At 39.5% G+C, this 16462-nt stretch overlaps 2 protein-coding genes across 2 annotated transcripts; both read left to right on the top strand.

Annotated features, from left to right (window-relative positions):
• Positions 1-4065: 4065 nt before the first annotated feature.
• Positions 4066-4930, top strand: LOC132662541 (olfactory receptor 5AP2-like). The gene is given in 2 exon segments (XM_060607996.3): positions 4066-4362; positions 4364-4930. Coding segments are annotated over 2 exon segments (864 nt in total).
• A 10563-nt stretch (positions 4931-15493) lies between these two features.
• On the top strand, positions 15494-16462 carry LOC144612876 (olfactory receptor 5M10-like). Its single transcript, XM_078432636.2, has one exon. The coding sequence runs from the start codon at positions 15494-15496 to the stop codon at positions 16460-16462; it is 969 nt and encodes a 322-aa protein (XP_078288762.2).

Genomic DNA, 16462 nt, shown 5'->3' on the forward strand with positions numbered 1-16462 from the left:
CAATCACCCTCAATTCCATGCTCTACTTTCTCTCCATTCTGCACATCTGACTAAATCCCAACTTAGTGAAACTAACTTGTTTCTTTGTTCTGTCCTCCCTTGAAGCTGCTTAGTACAATTAGAGAACACCTCTCAGCATGCCATGCTCTGCTGCCCATCTTGTGTCATACTTCTTTCTTCAAAACAAAAACATTTAGACAAGATCATCCCCATCTTGCCGTCTCTAATCTTTTTACATATACTCCTATTCCCACTTGTCAAATGGATATTGTATCCCTTGCTTGTCCCTAAACCCAGTTCTGGCACACATTTGGAGCTTTCCGTAAACTCTACTTCAAAACACTCTACTGGAATGTTCTCATTTGTTTATAAGCATCTTCTAGTATCACCCTTGTTAATAATTTCTTTGGCTGAAAGTCGTATCCAGTCACCAACTTATTTCTCTGCTCTCTTTACAATGAATGTTTTCAAAATAACTACCTGTACCCCTCGTCTCTACTTTCTCGAATCCCACTGCATTTTCCAGTTGTGTTTCTGTACTGCCTCTCCATTGAACCCAGTCTTGTCAAGGACACATAAGAGCTTCACATTACTGTCTCTAAACATTGTTCTTCTGTCTTATGTTTACTTGGTATTTCAGGAGATTACAACTTTTGTACTACTAGGAGGGTCTATATCTTAGCTTCACACCTATGTATCTTTGAGCTTAAAATATCCTTTTCCACATTAAGGTATAAATTGTGTTTCCTGCTACTTGTCCATAGTTTGTGATTAGAATAAGGAAATACACACGCTTTATATCTTGAGCCATAATCCATTAAAATTATTCATGCAAAACTCTGCCCACATTTAATGTATATAATTTGTTGCGTCTGGGCACATATATACTTCAATAAAACAGTCAAAAAGTTATTAATGGAAAAACTAGCATGTAACACGTACTAGAGATATAGCAGGTAAAAAATTAAAGGTTCTAATCTTCCCAAACTTATATTTCGGTGAGGAAGACTTTATTTTCTATGCCAAATGTGCATGTATGTGTGCATAGGTGTGTGTGTGTGTGTGTGTGTGTGTGTACATGTGCACGTGTTTGACATGGGTATGAGTGGTATTTTGAAGAATAGAAAACCAGGTATTAGAGTAGGGAATGGTGGTGTCAGAGAAGAGTTCTCTGTGGAAATAACATTTGATCAAGGCTTGAATAAAGGTAATATCATCTGAATGTCTGTGGAAAAGCATTTCAGGTACACTTACAGTAAGTATAAAGGCCCTGAGGCAAAATTCTCCTCGGTTTGCCAAAGGAATAGCAGGAGACACGTATGTGTGGACCAGTATGAACAAATGAAAGGAGGAAAAGACATGCAATGAGGAAGGTGTTTGAGAAGAAGTGATTGATCAAACAAGCCTGGTAGTTCACCAAGTGTCTTTGGACTTCACTTTTTCTGATCACCCTGTGATAACTGTCCACACCCCGACTCCAGACTGCAAGCTGCATGAAGGATTGAACAAGATAGGTTTTATTGGCTACTCTCTCAGTACCAAGGATACTGGTAGATATTTGTTTAATTAATTAATTAATTAATGCACCGAGAGAGCCATATTCTAGTAGAAATGAAGAGCGATCCCATTTTAAGTGGAATTCTGAAGTGTGGAGGCTGGATCTGGTCCATTTCGTACCGTTTAATTTAGTGTCATGTTCCATGGAGTCTCAGGACCATGCAATAGCTTCTGTACTTCTCTACGTGCCTAAGTTACTCTCCAGGGTATAAGTTGTTCACTGGGGAGAAAGTAGTTTAATTACTTCAGTGAAGAGCAAATATGTGTCTTAATTTTGGATTGGCACCTTTCAAGCTTTCGATTTTTAGTGTTTTGCAGAGACTAACTCTCAAGAGAATCACGACAGACTTGATAAGGTGGACCGTCTGCTTTCAGATTCAACAGCAGCATTTTCTACTCTTCTTTGAATTAACCGTGTCTTAATTCTGTCATAGCTGGATCTCTTCCACTGCTTGCATTTTCATCCCAGCTACAAATTTCACACTGTGAGACAGAAAACTGGTATTCCTCCCAAAGCAAGAAAACAAAACTAAAAGTAAAAACAATTACTTCTAGTGAAGATCTCTTAAGGCCAAAGGTAAGACGGTTTAATTTATCTGAAAGTGTTTGGATATCGAAACGTTCTGAGACAACTCAAAAAACATTCAAGTAATTAACCATCTCAATTATGATATGTCTGAAACACTAAATTTAATGTTTCAACTAAACTAATTTGGATTTTATTTTTATTTCGATTTATTTCTTTGTTAATGTTTTTAAATTTTTAAAAAATGTTTTATTTATTTTTGAGACAAACAGAGACAGAGCATGAGCAGGGGAGGGGCAGAGGGAGAGGGAGACACAGAATCCGAAGCAGGCTCCAGGCTCTGAGCTGTCAGCACAGAGCCCAACGCGGGGCTCGAACTCACAAACCATGAGAGCATGACCTGAGCCGAAGTTGGACACATAACCGACTGAGCCACCCAGGTGCCCCCTGGATTTTGTTTTTAGAAGAAGACAGGGATTTAGGATCACTAATAACAAATCAGAATTTTGTAGAATTTTCAGTATATACAGACACATGCATATATGGATGTATATATACATGTATATCCATGTGTATACATACTTGTGTATGTGTAAAACAGAGAAAATTAATTTTTGTAGCAAGAATGCCATATGTAATGTGAGTATGTTTGTATATATACGTATAGGCATAAAGTAGAGCTTTACAAAATTTTTCAATTGGTTATTTTATAGGGTAGGATTTTGTGTGAATATAGAGATAGACCTGTTAAAAGACTGTTGTAATAATCCAGGTGAAAGATAATGTTGGCTGAGGTCTTGGTAGGAATGGAGGTGGTAGGAGGTAGTTAATACAAATATTTTGAAAGTAGACCCAACATAATTATCTGATGGACTGGTTATATAGCGTGTGAGAGAGAGAAGAGATCAATTTCTTCAATATTTATTTAATTGCATCTGAGCAAATGAAAGTATAGAGTTGTCATTAATTTGAGATAAGGAATGCTATGTTTGGAGCAACTTAGGGAAGGGCCTGAGAAATTCAGCTTTGGGTTATGTTGAGCTGCTCTTTGATATTAATGTGGAGATGTAGGCAAGCAGTTGAACTACAAGTCTGGAGTTTGGAAAAGAGGTCAGGGCTGGAGATACAAATTCAGGAGTTTTAAGTATATAGAAGGTAATTACGCTGGCAAGATTGAATAATCAGCCTGGTAGAGTGTAAATTGGAAAGAGAGAAAGATTGAGGACTGAGCTCCTCCAACCTTAAGACTAAGAAAGGAGAGGAGGAATAAGCAGACACTGAGAAGAAACAATCCATTTGGTAGGAGGAAAACTCAGAGTCTGCTGTCCTAGCAGATGAGAGAAAAAAGTCTTCTGAGGAGTAGTAAGAAATCAACTCCCTCAAATGTTATTGATAGATCAAAAAGATGAGGAATGAGAATTGACCATGGGGTTTGACAATGTAAACATCCCTGACGCCTTCGGCAAGAAGTGTTTCTGTGGAGTGATAGGGTGCAAGCCCAATCAGAATGGGCTTAAGAGAAAACAGGAAATGCAGTCTTGCACACAGCAAGGATATTCAACTGTATGGTATGTTTAATTGCCAAGGCCAATGCAAAGGAATTGGATCGTAGGAAGTGAAGGCAGTAGGGGCAAGGGGGGAGGAAAGAAAAGTTGGAAGTTAGCGTAGGCTATGTATAAATAGGGTCAATCATCAAAGACTTCACACACACACACACACACACACACACACACATACACACACACACACTTTACTTTTAAAAAGAAAATAGGTTACTGAGTTTACTTAAGGAAGTTTTCTTCACTGCAATAAGCAAATAAAGAGGTTAAATACACAGGTCTTCTGGGCATTTAAGAACTAATCTTAATTATAGCAGAGAATGAACTATTTTATTTTCCTGGTATTTTTTTTTCTTTGTGCAATTTATTTTCTCGGTTTCTTTCTTATCTTAGCAAATGAATCATCCATTCTGAGACAAAGATATGAGCAACCATACAACAGTGGCTGAATTTATTCTCATGGGATTCAGGGATCATCCAGAACTACAGTTTCTTCTTTTTATGGTATTTCTAGTCATCCATATGATAACTGTGTTTGGAAATCTTGGCATGATCCTATTAATCAAGAGTGACTCACATCTCCATACCCCAATGTACTTTTTCTTCGCTAATTTATCCCTTGTTGACTTCTGTTATTCTTCTGTCATTGCCCCTAATATGCTAATGAATTTCTGGGTGGAGAACCCAGTCATTTCATTTAGTGCATGTGCCACGCAGTTCTTTTTTTTTTGGTTCCTTTGCTGGAATTGAGGGCTTTCTGTTGGCTGTGATGGCCTATGACCATTACGTGGTCATCTGCAAGCCTCTTCTTTACACAGTCACCATGTCCCTGTGTCTTAATGTCCTTCTGGTATTGGCCGCATATCTTGCAGGCTTTCTGAAGGCTGCTATTCACACAGGCTTCACCTTTCAGCTGTCTTTCTGCCACTTGAATGTCATCAACCACTTTTTCTGTGACACACCACCCCTCCTGAAACTCTCTTGTTCTGATACACATGTCAATGAAGTTGTCATTTTTGCTTTTGCCAGTTTTAATGAACTGAGCTGCCTCCTGATTATTCTCAGTTCTTATCTGTACATCCCCATTGCCACCTTGAGGATCCATTCTGCTGAAGGGAGGCCCAAGGCTTTCTCCACCTGTGCTTCCTGCTTGATGGTGATCACCATTTTCTTTGGCACTATTCTGTTCACGTATCTGCGCTCCAGCTCCTGCTACTCAAGGGACCATGACAAAGTGGTATCTGTGTTTTATACAGTGATCATTCCCATGTTAAATCCTCTCATCTAGAGTCTGAGGACTAAGGACGTCAAAGCTTCCTTAGGTAAAAATTTTAAAACAACCTATTCTTCTGTACTTAGAATCAACAAAGTGTGAGATTTTAGAACTCTGAAGGAACGTAGAAATGACTAAATCCATCTCCATTCATCCTGGTTCCATTTCATTCTGCCATGAGTTTTGTTGTTGCTGTTTTTGATAGTAGAGTTGGGCCGAATGTCTCAACATCCTGGGGAATATGGTTAAACCTCTATATGAATCCCACTAACTCCACAGAGCCTTTATGCTTGAAACTAATCAGCTATCACAATACAACTCCCTGTTCAGAGACATAAAACCCAGTATAAAAGTAAATGAGATAAAGACTGAATAGCAGAAGGAATGACTCTTTTTTTCTTACTCGACAGCTCCATGATTGAATGGTGATTTATGTAACTTCCAGAGGACAGGTGATAAGGGGCAGGCTGAGCCAGAATTTGTCCAGAGGACTCGAAGAGGGCTTAGAGACTACGTTTTATCCCCAGTGAACTGGAAAAAAATCATAAAAATATGACATCATAAAAATATGATGTCACATACGTAGATTGAGAGGTCCTCTAAAAAAGAAAACTAATGGGGCACCTGGGTGGCTTGGTTGGTTAAGTGTCTGACTCTTGGTTTCGGCTCACGTCATGATCTCATGGTTGTGAGATTGAACTCCACTTTGGGCTCTGCCCTGACAGCATGGAGGCTGATTGGGGTCCTCTCTCTTCTTCTTTCCCTGCCCCTCCCCCGCTTATGCATGCTGTCTCTCTCTCTCTCTCTCTCTCTCTCTCAATAAATAAATAAAACTTTAAAAAAAAAAAGAAAAGTTATTCTCTTATATCTGGTTGGATGATCTGTTGGATGATGTTTTATTCTTTTTAAAACAAGTTATCTTGTTTGAAATTAAACATTTCAAATGATCAGCACCCCCTCCAACTAACAATGTTAAAGTGACTACATTCTGGCTACTTACTCTAATATACTGAAAAACAAAACCAGAAGCCAGAAGCTTCTTGGTATGTTTGTGATAGTTACAAATAAATGTTTGGATTAAAATAGCAGGCAGACCTTCCTTAGGGGGTACAGGATCAAGAAAAAAAATCTGGCCACAAGGCAGTACAGAAGCATGACTTTTAGGCTAAAACCTGTAAGATGCCGCTCTTATTCCTTTTGTTTTTCTATAGTTCCTAGATTTGAGGGTTTTATGTGTTTTCTTCCTTCTGTTTTTGTCAGATGGCCTAACATAAACAACATCGTCTTTTATTATCCTGTTCGGTTCAGTGTACCTGATCCTCTAAGAATATGCAATTTGTGATGATAGGAATTTGAAAAGTAAATGGTCCTATCCGGCTGGGTAAAAACTCTTTGGGCCCCTATTCCAGAGAGAAAGCCGATAAATAGTTGCCTTGACAGCTCCTATTCGCTACTGAGAACTCTATTTAACTACTTCCCATCTTCCTCTTCTTCTTTCTCTTTCTCCTTCTCTCTCTCTTTTTTTCCTCCCCTTGTTCCTCCCAGGCTTCAGTGACCATAGAAACAAAGACAAGAGAAGAGCTAAGAGATAAATCAGATAGTTTAATGGGCTCCATCTTTTCTTTTGTAAGTTTATTTATTTATTTTGAGAAAGAGAGAGAAAGAGAGAGAGAGAGAGAGAGAGCAGGAAAGGGGCAGAGAGAGAAGGAGAAAGAGGGAATCCCAAGCAACTCCCTGTTCAGAGACATAAAACCCAGTATAACTCAGAGCCAACTCAGAGCACTGCCAACTCAGAGCCCAATGCTGGGCTTGAACCCGGAACCGTGAGATCATGACCTAAGCTGAAACCAAGAGTGGGATTCTTAACCACATCAGCCACCCAGGAGCTCCTGGGTTCGTTGATGTAATTGTTAAACAAATTTCTAGTAGAGAATGGGTTTGAGGAAAATCTTAGCTTTCAGTACTAAAGCTTTTTGCTCTTCATGTTTATAATCTATAGTATAAGCTGGATCTCATAACATCATACTCCGGTATTAAACATGGATAATTTGATCTGCTTGATTTGAAAGCCAAGTTGATTGCTCAGTCGTATTTTTGAAGGTAAATTTATTCCCCAGGAAATGTAGAAATTTGAAGTGAAGGTTCAATGCAGTCTGACCAATGAGTGCAGCCAGAAAGTTGCAATTCCGGTTTTCAAGGCTACTGTACAACTGGGGAGCTCATCCTTCTCATCAAGATCCCCTGCTGTTTTTCTGGAACAAACACTCCTGGGATTGCTGCAAGCCTTTGGTTAAGTCCCAGAGTTCTGTCAACGTTGATTTGGATAACTTTTGCCAGTGTTTTTGTTTCTTTTGCAGAGGAGCAGGGTTGGGTAGTTCATTGCTCTATCTTTCAGGCAGTTGATCCCTCTCTCTATATTTTTGAGATTCATTTACAGTGTATGCGTAGTGTGTTCATTTTTATTTCTGTGCAGCATTCCATTGTATGGACATACGACCCTTTGTTTATCTATGCATCTGCCAGTATACACTTGAGTTTCTTTGAGGGTATGTGTCTTCTTTTCTCTTGGATAAATACTTCAGAGTAGAATTGCTGGGTCAGTTTTGTAACAAGGTATAAGTTCCTAAGTGAATTTTATGAGAAATAACCAGTTTTCTAAAGTAGTGAAATTATTTTGCATTCCATCAAGTGGCACATCATGAGAGTTCTAGTTGCTTCCTTTTGTCACACTCAATCGTTTTAGTTCTTGCCATGGAGGTGGCAACTATCCAGTTGTAGTTATAATTGATATGCCCCCATTCGAGAGACCCCCCCGAAAACAAACCACCAGAGTCCAGAGTCAAAGCCAACCGGCAAGGTTCGAACCCGGTCCTCCATGCACTCGTTGCCGGTGATGCTAAGAGGACCCGAGCGAGGATCTTACAGCTTCTTTTATAGACAGGCACAAACAAGTTAGGGATTTTTTTGTGGTTACAGAGCTGTTATTGGTTGACATTTAAATTTGAACACTCAGCAGAACTTGATTGGTTCCCGCCTTTTTTTTCAAACCACTCAGCAGAACTTGATTGGTTCCCACCTTTAGGTCAGACCACAACTGGGCACGCCCTGGCTGGTTCCCCGAACGGCAGTGGGGGCGGGGGGGGAGTCTTTTCTTTGCAGTTGTGAGTACACCTGGTAATTTTTCTCTTAGTCTCTCAATAATCTGCATTTATTTGAAGATGATAGGTAACTGAAATTATTTTCTTGTGGTTTTTGACTATTCACGTGTCTTCATTTGTGAAGTGTGCCTGCTACATTTTGTTGTTTATTTTGATCAGTGAGTTGTGGAGGATATTTTTGTGTTCTAAATACAAGTCCTTGTCAAAAATATTCCATACGAATATTTGTTTCTAGCTTGTGGCTTACCGTTTCATTATCTTAACATTATTTTTGAAGAGTGCATACTTTGAAATTGGATGACATAAAATTTATATATTTGTTTCACAATTAGTGATTTTTCTGTCCTTCCTAAGAAAACTTTGGTAACCTTTAAGATCATGAAGACATTCTTTTATTTTTGTTCCTGGAAACTTGTAGATTTGGTGTTTACATTTCGTTCTATGATCCGTAACAAATTAATATTGAACTATTGGAGTATAATGTGATATAGGAATTGAAGTTAAATTTTTCTACAGATTAATTTTTCCAGTGGCATTTTCCATTGAAACACCTTCATACCTTTGTTCAAAAACCCATCGACTATATATGAGTGGATATGATGAAATTTTGGGGTGATGGTGGGGTTCGTGGGGTCTGGAGCCAATGGCCAAGAAAGAATTCTTAACTGACATCTTTGGTGCAAAAAGATTTTATCAAAGCAAGGGACAGGACCCTTGGGCAGGAAGAGCTGCACAGCAAAAGTGGGGGTTGACTGTTTTATGGAGTCCTGGGAGATAAAGTCAAGAGGAATTTCCAAAGAGACTTTCATATGCTAGAGACTCAAAGATTACCGAAGGCTTAGCTATTGTCAAGCCAAGGTTGTTTTTCCCTCTAGCAGAGCACTAACAGTAAGACAGAAGGGAGTTCCTGGACTTTAGACCATTGATGGGATTGCCTTTTTCTTGTAAACCAGGGGAGACTCTTATGGGTTTAATCAGTTGTTTTTTGTCCCTTCCTTTGTCAGTCAGCAGCAAACCTATTCCTGGTGGGAGTGGTGTAGCTTGTATTTTGCCCTCAGCCTGCCTTACGCTCTCTCACCATATACATTTCTGGATCCTTTGTTCTGTACAATTAATCTGTTTGTTATCTTTCGATCTACACATTGTTGTCAGTACAGTAAGTTTTTATTAAGTCTTAAGATTGGTTAGGCTAGATCATTCGATAATTTTTCTTCACTCTCAAAATAGCTTCGGTTCATCTAAGTATTTTTTTATAGTTATCTCTCTACATATTTTGGAATCAATTTTCAAAAAGATAAGCTTGCTGCAGGGTTGACTAGACTTGCATTAAAACTATTGATCAAGGGGTGCATGAGCCTTGTCGTTCGAGCCTCTGACTTCAGCTCAGGTCATGATCTCACAGTCCGTGAGTTTGAGCCCCGCATCGGGCTCTGTGCTGATGGCTCAGAACCTGGAGCCTGTTTCAGATTCTGTGTCTCCCTCTCTCTCTGACCCTCCCCCGTTCATGCTCTGTCTCTCTCTGTCTCAAAAATAAATTTAAAAAATGTTGGGGCGCCTGGGTGGCTCAGACGGTTAAGCGGCCGACTTCAGCTCAGGTCACGATCTCGCGGTCCATGAGTTCGAGCCCCATGTCGGGCTCTGTGCTGACAGCTCGGAGCCTGGAGCCTGTTTCAGATTCTGTGCCTCCCTCTCTCTGACCCTCCCCCGTTCATGCTCTGTCTCTCTCTGTCTCAAAAATAAATAAACGTTAAAAAAAATGAAAAAAAAATTTTAAAAATGTTAAAAACAACAACAACAACAACAACAGCAAACTATTGATCAATTCAGGAAGAACTGACAACTTAACATCAAATTGTCCAATCCACAAGTGATATGTATCTTTCCATTATTTAAGTCTATATTCCCTTTACAGTGTTTTGTGATTTTCAGATTAAATCTCTTGCGTAGTTTTTATTATATTCAGTTCTAAGTAGTGTATGCTTCTGATGTTATTATAGGTAATATTTACTTATTTATTTTTAAGTTTTTCAGTTGTGGTTGTGTTAACAGAGAGTTAGGGGTCCCCAGAAAAACAAAACTTTCCTGACCCAAGAGAAGTCATTTTAGGTCCATGATCTGTGCCCTACAAGCTCTACTTACCCAAGCATACTTCTGTTAGAATATCCAAGGAGGTGATAGAATAACAAAGAAATGCAAAAACCCCAGTAGTTAAGGATTTTAAGGGAAGAAAGGGAATGTAGAAACTAATACTCTCTACCAGGCCAGGAAATAGCCTGGCCACAGGAGACACTGCAAATCCATGGTAAAATCCCAGTGCTGTTTCAAAGGTACAGATCGACATAAAGTGCATTTTGTTGTTGTTGTTTACAGAGAGAGAGAGAGAGAGAGAGAGCGAGAGCACACAAGTGAATGAGGGGTAGAGAGAGAGAATCCCCTAAGGGGCAGAGAGAGAAAGAGAAGCAGGACTCACCAGATGTGGAAGTGGAGCTCATGTTCACCCGTGAGGCTAGAACTCATGAACTGTAAGATCATGACCTGAGCCCGTTTCAGATGTTTAACCCACTGAGCCACCCAGGCGCCCTACCTGAAGTACATTCTTGAGTTTTTTTTCTGCAGGACTGAAACCATGCCCCATAGGGTTAATGAGGTTGAAACTAGCAGAAAATTTAATTTATTTTTTAATCTTTATTTTTTGAGTGAGAGACAGAGTGCGAGTGGGGAAGGAATAGAGGAGACACACTCTGAGACAGTCTCCAGGCTCGAGCTCTCAGCCCAGAGCCCAACACCAGGTTCGAACCCACCAACCGTGAGATCATGACCTGAGCTGAAGTCGATGCTTAACCGACTGAGCCACCCAGGCGCCCCAAAACTAGCAGAAAATTTAAAGCTTGTTTTCTCAGGGTATTGATTTGGTTCTGTTGTCAAAAACTGCCCTCTGTGCTCCAGAGCCAAAGTATGTAGCACGAAGACAGTTTGGAGATAAAGAAGGAAGATAATTTTTTATTTTGCCAGGCACAGGGGCTGCAGCAGGCTAATGCCTCCAGGACTGCAAGCCCACCGGGGGCTAAAGGCTAAAGGGTTTTATAGGAAAACACAGGCCACTTGAGTCTTATTACGAAGTATACATTGAAGCCAGCGAGGTGTCAATACCCATACCCAGTTCCTGGAACAAAAGATTGTACAAAAAAGCAAGTGAAGGGGAAGGCAAAGCTTCAAGAATGAGGAAGGGAAAAGTTTAAAACCAAGCCTTGCTGAAGTCCAAATGTGTCTGTCCATCTTTCCATCTTTATGTTTCTTTTAAGATTAAAAAAAAATGTTTATTTATATTTTAGAGAGAGAGAGAGTGTGCAAGTGGCGAGGGGCAGAGAGGGAGGGGGACAGAAAGTCCAAAGCGGGCTCTGTGCTGACAGCAGACAGCCTAATGTGGGGCTCAAACTCAGGAACCGTGAGATCATGACCTGAGCTGATGTCTGACGCTTAACGAACCGAGCCACCCAAGGGCCCCCATCTGTATGTTTCCTTGGCAGTTTCTGTTCCAGTCAATAAACAAGCAGGACGCTGCATTTCTTAGCTGAAATAACAAGCCCATCCAGTTTATACCAGCTCTCAGAGCAGCGAGTAGCCCCTTAACCCTTGTCAGACCCTGGCCTCTGCTTCATCATAATGTTAAATCTCTTCTCTAGGAGGAGCACAAGCATCGCGAACACAGCATTCAATGTGTCTCGGCATGTTTTCTAAATACCCCTGTGCAAGCTTATGGCTGCTTTCACATGCAATCGAGTGGGGAAAGAGTTAGTATTAGGCAGGGAGAGGTAAGGGACCCACAGGGAGGCAGTGTGCACCTGCAAGCTGGAGGCTGAAAGGGTAGCAGGGGTTTGGGAGAAACAAACAAAGAAACAAACAAACACAGGATAAAGATATTCCAGACCCACCTGAGCTAGGTGCCATGCGTGGAGCCTCACAAACTTTCTGATAAGGTCCCAATAAAAAGTCGGGTACAAAAATCCTTGCGGCAACCCAGTCGGGACCTTGCTCACTCTTGAGAATTTTATACTTTTCTCTCAATAAACTCTGTAGCTTTGCTCACTTTCTGTGGCCCCCGAGATTCGTTCTTTGACCCTGTCAAAGCCTGGCGTCTCACCACTGTCTTGTAAAACAATGACAAATTCCCCTTTTTGAATAGTCATCCTAAACGCTAATTAAAAAGAACCCGCTCACCCTGCTCACAGAGTCTCTGTGATCTCCTTATGTGAGGTAGATAGTTTGTGTGTGTGTGTGTGTGTGAGAATGCCATCTGATGTAATCTCTATCCGTAATTCATGTTACTTTGGGGACAATTGGATTTTGCATCATAATATAAATGATTATGTATATTGATCTTGTAATCATGTGACTTTCCCAAATATACTCTTAACTGTATATATACACTTTGAATATATATAAAAGGTAATTATATGACTTTATATGTACAAAATACATATATATTTAGTTCAGACGTACAACATAAGATTCAATATTAATATATATTGCCAAGCAATCATCACGATATATCTAGTTAACATTTACTTTGCACCTTTTGAATGGAGATTCAATGCAAACTGTCATGTGATCTGTGAATAGCACAATTTTATTTTTTCCTTTCCAATTTGTATAACTTGATTACGTTAAATTTAAAACTTCCAGCATAATGTTGGATCTACTATAACTTGTCAAAAGATAGCCAATGGAATAATCACAAAAACACAAGTAACAAATTTATAATGTCAGTAGGATGTTTTCAACCATCTGACTATTGTAGCACTTTTGTATCTATGTCTTTTTATTTTTTCTCCTTTTTTAAAAAATAATGTTTATTATTTATTTTTGAGACAGAGAGCGAGCACAAGCAGAAAGGGACAGAGACTGGGCTGGACTTGGCTGAAATTTTGCCATTTTGCTTGTCCCAGATTGCAATTCTCTTTGTTTCCCGAATAAACCCACCTTTTGCTACTAAAATAACTGGCAATGTCTATTTTTAAGATTCACACCACGGTTTGGACATCTGAAGATCGGAGCTGCCTCTCCTGTCTTTGGACAGCCTACACTTTGATTCCCTGGATTGTATTGACTTTGATTTCTTGGATTGTATTAACTTTGATTCCTTGGATCGTGTTGATCTGGAACTAAGTGCACTGCAAGATACAGGCTAGTGAAAACATCTCTAGATTTTTTTATTCTCTAACAAATGCAGTGCCGATGTTCAAATATTCTTTATTCTACTTTCAACCCTCCTCGTGTAATCACCAGTTTTATGAATCATCAATTTTATGAATGATCCTGGCTCTCAGACCCATCTTTGATTTTTACCATGTTGATGAAGTTAACTCAATGGGGCAGATTGGTTCCTGTATGAATCCATGGTGTCTTCCCTTTAAAGGGCCCTCACCCCTGAATGATGCTTCTACTTCCTGTCCTTGGTTATGTTACTCTTCTGCCTTGTATATTCTTTCTGCTTCTCATCTCTCTCACTGACTCTGCCTTCCTTCCCTTTGCTCCCATTAGATGACTTAAACTCAGTGTCTATAGACACTGACGTCTTCTGATGAGAGTCTTCTCATCTTTACTATACGAAGAACACAAAACTCATAGACTCATATTTTCCTTCTTCTATGGTATTAAAGGTGATGGCTGATTTCATTATCACTGCTAAAGATCTCAGTACTCAGTACCAAGATGGACATAGATGTTAGGCAGAGATTTTGGCCTCAAAGGAGAAAGTAGGATCTCAAAGCACCAAATTAAGGCTGTGCTCCTGAGGAACAAAACTATTTTAATTAGTTCTTCAGAATTATTTCTGAAATACTCTAGAGAATGTACCTGAGATATACATTATAAATGTTTCCACCTTGTTTTTACAAAATACAGAAAGTCAGCTTTTACAGGTAGGTCATTTTCTACATTTCTTCAGCAAAAATATGTTTGTTCTTTTGTGTGGAGATGAGTGCCAATGTGGAGCAAAAAAATTAATTTCCTCAATTGTACTTGATATTTCTATTCATATGCTAATATTTTGTAGTATGTCTAAAAATTCAATTATTATTTTTTTGTTTTAAATTTTTTTAATGTTTTTTTTATTTTTGAGAGAGACAGAGACAGAATGCGAGTGAGTTGGGGCAGAGAGAGAGGGAGGCACAGAATCTGAAGCAGGCTCCAGGCTCTGAGCTGTCAGCACAGAGACTGATGTGGGGCTCGAACTCACGAGCTGTGAGATCATGACCTGAGCCGAAGTTGGATGCTCAACCGACTGAGCCACCCAGGCACCCCTAAAAAATCAATTATTTTATTGAATATATAAAAATAGTTTTAGGGAACAGCTCTTGAGGCACATTGTTTTCCAGTCATACCTTATTTTTGTAAAACATTGAGATATAATGGCTCCAGCTGGAAGCAAAGGCCACATTTAAACATCATTTGTGCTTTCCAAAACAAATATGTTCATATATGTGTTTGTCGCTCAAAAAATGGAAACAAACAAACAAGCAGAGAAATCCCACATTCTTCTCCATTTACTTGGGGTTTTTATTTACTGTTTAAATTCTACTTTCTCGGAAGAGACTTCTCTGAGTATTTATCTAAAAGCATCCCATCTTCATATTTCTTTATACTCCTGGCTTCTAACCGGAATCACATTCTATAGGCTTGTCTATATGTTTAATATCTGTTCCTTCTCCTACAACATGGGCCTCATGAGGATAGGGAATTTGTTCAATGTTGTAAACCCAGAATTTAGAGCAGAAAAAAATATATTTTCAGTCATGTGCATATATATGTAAATGAGTGAGCAACTTTATTAAACAGAGGGAATGATTCTTCATTCAGGACATGACTTGCCATATACCAAGAGATAAACCTACTAATTCAATGCTTTCTGAATAAAATGAAGACAGACCACAATGGGTTTCAGGTGAAAATGGTGTACTAAATATTTCTTCTATTTTGTATCTAAAATATAGGTTATCAGATCGGGGGAGACCCTAGAAACCCAACTTCCTTTATATTTTCCATTTGAATGATATAAATGACTGTTTTTAATATCTGCTTTTAATTCTTGTATTTTTCTTTTTATAAAATTTGAAAAAAAATACCCAATATGGAATTCTCTCTTGCGAGAAGGCAAGTATAAGTGTGATTTCACACATACAAGTGAGAGCAAGAGCAAAAGTGAGAGAGAGAGAGAAAAAGTGAAAGAGATCACACGAGAGATACAGGACAAAAATATTTCTGTAGATGTTCTGATGTGTTTGTTAAAAGAGAAGAGAAATTTCCCAGTAGATGAATATATCAATGAGTCAATGATAAAATGGGTGGAATAAATGCAGAATCTGGATCAGATGGAACTCCTCACTTTCTCTAAGACTATCAGTTTTCAAGGGAGAAGAAAATGTCTCCCCCAAACCACACTACAGTGACAGAATTCATTCTCTTGGGACTCACAGACGACCCTGTCCTGGAGAAGATCCTGTTTGGGGTGTTTCTGGTGATCTACCTGATCACGCTGGCAGGCAATCTCTGCATGATTATGCTGATCAGGACCAATTCTCACCTCCAAACACCCATGTACTTCTTCCTTAGCCACCTCTCCTTCGTGGACATTGGCTATTCCTCCAATATCACTCCAAATATGCTGCACAACTTCGTCTCCGACCAGAAGACCATCTCCTATGCTGGATGCTTCACACAGTGTCTTCTCTTCATTGCCCTGGTGATCACTGAGTTTTATATCCTTGCTTCGATGGCATTGGATCGCTATGTAGCCATTTGTAGCCCTCTACATTACAGTACCAGAATGTCTAAGAACGTTTGTATCTCTCTAGTCATGGTGTCTTATACTTGTGGCTTCCTTAATGGACTCTCCCAGACACTGCTGACTTTTCACTTGTCCTTCTGTGCCTCCCTTGAAATCAATCATTTCTACTGTGCAGATCCTCCTCTTATACTGTTGGCCTGCTCTGACACTTATGTCAAAAAAATGGCAATGTTTGTAGTCGCTGGCTTGACTCTGTCAAGCTCTCTCTTCATCATTGTCCTTTCCTACCTTCTCATTATTGCAGCCATCTTGAGGATCCGTTCTGCTGAAGGCAGGCACAAGGCCTTTTCTACTTGTGGTTCCCACTTGACAACAGTCACCCTATTTTATGGAACCCTCTTCTGCATGTACTTAAGGACCCCATCTGAGAAGTCTGTGGAGGAGTCCAAAATAATTGCAGTCTTTTATACTTTCTTGAGCCCAATGTTGAACCCATTGATTTATAGTCTACGGAACAAGGATGTGGTTCATGCTATGCAGCAAATCATTCAGGGAAATCTCTTTCATAAAATTGAAATTTGGTTATCTGTTCATTTGAAATAA

This window comes from Panthera onca, chromosome D1, assembly GCF_046562875.1.
Source record: "Panthera onca isolate mPanOnc1 chromosome D1, mPanOnc1 haplotype 2, whole genome shotgun sequence".
Lineage (NCBI taxonomy): Eukaryota > Metazoa > Chordata > Mammalia > Carnivora > Felidae > Panthera > Panthera onca.

Coding starts and splice junctions, on each gene's coding strand:
- LOC144612876 (XM_078432636.2), top strand. CDS start 15,494: ATGTCTCCCCCAAACCACACTACAGTGACAGAATTCATTCTCTTGGGA.